This window comes from Dysidea avara, chromosome 6, assembly GCF_963678975.1.
Source record: "Dysidea avara chromosome 6, odDysAvar1.4, whole genome shotgun sequence".
In the NCBI taxonomy this organism is placed as follows: domain Eukaryota; kingdom Metazoa; phylum Porifera; class Demospongiae; order Dictyoceratida; family Dysideidae; genus Dysidea; species Dysidea avara.
This window is the reverse complement of record NC_089277.1, coordinates 24,540,377-24,545,733: the sequence shown is the minus strand read 5'-3', so window position 1 is coordinate 24,545,733 and position 5,357 is coordinate 24,540,377. Positions and strand designations below refer to the sequence as shown.

Sequence of the window (5,357 nt, the reverse complement as noted above, 5' to 3'; positions counted from 1 at the left end):
ACGGCTATACAGATACTCACAAAGTGGTTTACTGAATCAAACACCTACATATAGCTATACCTATACATATATACATACATGAATTCATAACACATCCTCACCAAGTATGTGGTATCTTAGTGACACCTTAAAATAACAATTAGGCATACACAATGTATATAGTTACAAGTTTACTAAGATAATGGTATCTGAAATAAGTACCTCACTAAACATGTAACTGTGACTACCGACTGTTTTATGTCTAATTATGCAATAATTATATTTGTTGCTAGGTTATGTACACTAGATAGCAAGTGTTGGGAAATACTATAATTGACATCATCAAATTTGGTGCAAAGGACTTTACATAGTCATCATTATTATAGTAACATTGTAACAGTTGAAACAGAACCATCATGTGCATAGGTATACGTAAGCAGCTACACTGTAATGGTTGATGTGAAAGTACTTGAAATTGAAAACAACTGTCTCCATAAATGGCTGGTGCTATAAAATGTATTAATTATTGTTGCTATGGTGAGTTATATAGTCAAATAAAAATGATATTGAAACATATATTTTGTTTGATAAGAAAATGCTTTGGACTGAATAAGAAATGCATGAAGCCAATGATGGTATTTTTTAACAGAAATGTGAGATAAATTTGTTTGTACATTACAGGTAAGCTTGCAGACAGGATATATAAACACAGACATTGTCATTTGAAATTTACTCTTTTAGTATATAGCCCCTTATTAAACATATATCAAACATTGTTACTAGATGGCATTTCTATAGTGTTGTTTATAATTTAAAACAGACAGTTATTGGCCTTATGGGACAGCCACCACCAATTGTTTCTAAAGTAGAATGCGTATGGTGCCAGTTATACGGTGTGGTACCAGAATCATTGTAGACAGTGAGACTAAATTTGTATAGACAACCAAAGTTACTTCGTTTTGTGTGAAAGAATCACAACCTGCATAATACATAAAGCTTTATAGCTATTATGTGTAGTGGGACCACATCAACACTCTTAGTAGATTATCTGATACAATTGGAATGTTTATGCTTTATTAGTTTGACTTTTTATTGATATCTAAGACCAAGAGTTCATAATATATATATTTAGTACTAAATAATATATATTATGAACTCTTGCTAAGACATGTTCAAGATAACCTCATTCCACATGGAAAGTAAGATCAATTAGCATCGGTATTATTAAGTATTTTTGGCTACTATAGCTAAAAGCCTTACAGTACACATACCTAATACAAAGTGTTGTAAGTTACAGATGCAGTATCCCAGGTGTCCAATTGTAGGTGGCCTATAAGCAAGACTGTTATTGGTAAATAACTCTTTAACTCTCCACATGCTCTCAAGATAAATCAACCATCACAGTTTAATCTTAATCATGTTGATGACATCAAAGGAAACCTTTCAATTTGAGGCAGCTAGCCTCAGGCCATAACTACTCAACTGCCCTTGATAAGATCGTCCTTGAACTAGTTAATCCTAGTGGCTGGCTAAATAAATTATATGGATGGCCTGGGAAAGTGTCGGTTATTAAATCGGAGTAATTAAATTATGCTGGATATAGACAAGTCCGTCTTGCTACTCATAAAGTAAGTTAGAAACTTTAGCTAATTATATAAATACTACATTAGAGGCATTGGCGTATTGTGAAGTTGATATTGCTAACTAAAGGAGGTGAAGAAATACTTGTAAATTGAGCTGAAGCTGTACAGTTAAGAACAAATATTGCCTTAATTTAGTGCATAAATTATTGTGGTCTACAGAGTTGGGATTTGTCTCAAAGTATTAATCATGGTATAGAATATTAGCTCTGTGTTCGACCGAATTTGACAAAACAAGGCTTCCACACACATCCAATTGTCTGACTTTAACCAGCTGTAACTTGACTACTCAGCAAGCTATTGGCCTAACATTTTCACAACATCCTACCATAGCATAGTACAATACCAGGTCAAAATTTGAAACTAATGGCATACTCCTACATTGAGATATGGTACTTCAAAGTCATAAAAGTGGATGTTTGTGGAAGCCTTGTTTTGTCAAATTCGGTCACATATAGTAAACTAATTTTGAAGTTTGGGCAACTAGGCACTTACCAAACAGAGGTTCCATATATATCTTCTAGGTCCACAATTGTCAGTCCACTTCTGGTTGAAGTAGTTAAGCACTGCTATTTCACTGAATAAGAAATTATACAGTACATGCATTCAAAACCTATTATGTGTTTTTTTGGATTTTCAATAACAACACAGTCTAAAATTTCTGCCTTGTACATACCACTTTAAATCTATCCATACACCTGACATTTACCAATAGCAGCAAACCATCTTAACCAATTTCTTCAACTGACCTTAGCCTCTGTGGGTACTGATGAAGGTCGTCAAGGAAAGCACTTAGTAGCATTCATGAATGTTGCCATGTTAAATGCACTGGTGATAGTGTGAGTAAACCACACCACAAAAATGTTGTGGTTACAGTACATACCTTGACGTATTTGTACATAAGTGTGAGAATCTTGACAAGCCACTTCTATGGATTTCCTGTTTAAGACGGTATAAATTGTGAAAACGTAGTCATTATACCACTTCAACTAAGATCATAAGCAGGTTCACATGCACAAGAAGACGATGGAGCATTGCAAACAGCTAATAATTTTCAGTATTCTGGTTTCTATTGTTAACAAGGTGAGCAACTAAGGAAAAGTTACCAATCCATTATGTTTGAATGATTGTATGCTGTAATTATGGCTTTAAATGTAGCTCATTGACAATTGCTCTTTAGACATTGGGTTATGAGTGGAGTGCTTGTTCACGTACCTGTGGTGTAGGAATCATGCAGAGATCCATTCTATGCCAGTAAGCTAACATTGATGCAAAGCACATCAAATGTGTGGTAATTTTTGTCATTACCACAACAAATATACCCTTAGAAACGCTAACTGTGATGAAACAAAGAAGGAATTTAAAGTTTGCAATGTGAAGGTAAAATTTTGTAAGGTATTTTGCACCTTGACGATGTAATCATTAACTCAAGTTTCAATGTTACTTGCAGTTATAACAACAATGTGCGTAATAATTTGCTAATCCAGCCATGCCACAATTGAATACTTGGTAGGAAATAAAAGGAAATTGCTTACATAACTGTAGGTTTCTTTACAGATACATGTTTGCAATTACCAAACAAATAAAATTAAACTAGGTACTAATACAGTGTTAGTTGATGGACACATCCTATGTACAGCCTTTAAGTTGTATTACATGTGTGATAAATGTAATTTTGGGTTTATTTGATTTTGTATGCAGAAATGTGCAGGTGGTGATGACGACTTTAGAAGTGAGCAATGCAACATGTTTGGAGAGAAGATGATGTCATTCATTACCAAAAGCAATCCCTGCAAACTAATGTGTAGTTCACCAGGACAGCATCCTGTTAAGAAAGGTTTAGTGGTAGATGGAACACCTTGTCTGACTGGTGGTGTATGTGTTGATGGCGATTGTGTGGTAAGTTAAGCATGTTTTGCACACCTTTAATTGCATGAGTTCATAATATTAGTACACTGAATAGGCTGAGCAGAAGCCCGATTAAAGGTGACTATAGGTATTGCATCATAGTTTCACAATTCGCGTTTGTACAGGCTATAGAAGTGGGATACTCTCCCCCCCCCATAATATTATGAACTCTTGCTAATTATGACAACTGTTGGTTTGAAAGAGATTGCATTGTGCAGTGTGTGCTACACTACAATCTCTCTATTCCATAAAACCACATTTTTCTTATCTGTAGTGTTCTGCTGAGTGTGAGAAAGGAAGTAATGCAATTTGTAGAGATGGTAGTGGAAAGTCAATAAGCAAACTTGATTGTAGTATGTTGACAAAGCGTAAAGATAAAAGTTCATGTACTGGAAATGGTTGTCATTATGAGTATATGTGGGTTGAGTCTAGTTGGACCAGTGTAAGTTTGTGGACTGCATAGATACATACCACTGTAGTCAACACAATACTATATGCTCACTACATACACACACACACACACACACACACACACACACACACACACACACACACACACACACACACACACACACACACACACACACACACACACACTGATAAACTATATAATACTTATCTGTATAGTGCTCTGTGAGATGTGGTAAAGGTTTCCAGACCAGGAACGTAAGCTGTGCAAACTATGGAAGGATAGTGGATTACAATATTTGCCTACAAAATATCCACTACCAGCTTGAAAAAAATAGAACTTGCCAAGGACCTCACTGTGAAGGAACATGGGTTGCATCAGACTGGTTTGAAGTAAGTATATCACTAGTTGAATATTGTATATTGTATTTCTTCTTATATAGTGTGTAGCTGTATGCAATGAACGTGGTAAACAATACAGAAATATATATTGTGTTTATGAAGGAAAGACATCATTTGAACATCACTTCATTAAGTGTGATCCAGCCACAAAACCACCATACATCCAAGATTGCTACAAGAGTGAAGGATGTCAACCAGAGTGGAAGGGACTAGAATGGAGTCGGGTAATAATATATTTATATGATTAGACATAGTTATATATTGTTCTCACAGTGTAGTGCTCTTTGTGATGGCACACAAAGAAGAAGGATAGAATGCAAACTGGGAAATGAAACACTACCTGCTGAAAGATGCCCAATCGGAAAGCCCAGTATATTTCAAAGGTGTAGTCCTGAATGTCCAGTTTTAGAAGTATGCAAAGAAGAATATTGTCATCTGGATGGTTTAGGGTCGTGTCCCAAACAATGCTGTGATGACTGTAAAGTTTTACTGGCACAATTTAAACTCACTCCATTACAACGGTACAATCTGTGCGAAAAGAAATGCTGTAAAAAATGTGTTTAACAGCATTAATCACAAATGAATCAAAACAGACACTTTTATTACAATGTTGTTTTGTGCACTACCGCATTTTTGTCTGTTATACATGTTATGTTTAGCAAACTGCAATTCTGTGCAATTTTATCAGTGTAATTATTTTAGCCATGCAGTGAAGCACACTGCCTGTGGACCATCGCTATGTCTTTGCACTGTTAAACGTTTTTAATTCTACGTATTATTAACTCTATACTGTACACAAATATTAATTATTGTGTTCTAAAACTACATGATAAGTTACAACAACAAAGTTTATACCATTGCAAAATTTATCCTTTTGCTGTGACCTTGCTGCTGTACTTAGAAAAAAACCACCACAATTCAGTACAATCAAGTATATAGACATTCACCAAACATTCAATATTTTTTAACTATATGCTACAATGATAAGTATCTCATTATTATTCCACTTTAATTTATAGT

At 34.9% G+C, this 5,357-nt stretch overlaps 1 protein-coding gene across 1 annotated transcript; it reads left to right on the top strand.

Annotated features, from left to right (window-relative positions):
- The first annotated feature begins 2,620 nt into the window (after nt 1-2,620).
- On the top strand, nt 2,621-5,062 carry LOC136258032 (A disintegrin and metalloproteinase with thrombospondin motifs 17-like). The gene is made up of 8 exons (XM_066051336.1): nt 2,621-2,702; nt 2,800-2,873; nt 2,948-2,999; nt 3,321-3,518; nt 3,802-3,969; nt 4,155-4,328; nt 4,379-4,561; nt 4,611-5,062. Exons 1-8 carry the CDS (start codon nt 2,631-2,633, stop codon nt 4,899-4,901), a joined length of 1,212 nt encoding a protein of 403 aa, XP_065907408.1. The 5' UTR covers nt 2,621-2,630; the 3' UTR covers nt 4,902-5,062.
- Nucleotides 5,063-5,357: the final 295 nt, after the last annotated feature.

Bases quoted from the DNA above. Each gene is read 5' to 3' on its own strand.
- LOC136258032 (XM_066051336.1), top strand. From the start codon at position 2,631: ATGCACAAGAAGACGATGGAGCATTGCAAACAGCTAATAATTTTCAGT. The intron at 2,703-2,799 runs GTGAGCAACTAA...ATTGCTCTTTAG, and splicing joins TGGTTTCTATTGTTAACAAG to ACATTGGGTTATGAGTGGAG. The intron at 3,000-3,320 runs GTAAAATTTTGT...TTTTGTATGCAG, and splicing joins TTAAAGTTTGCAATGTGAAG to AAATGTGCAGGTGGTGATGA.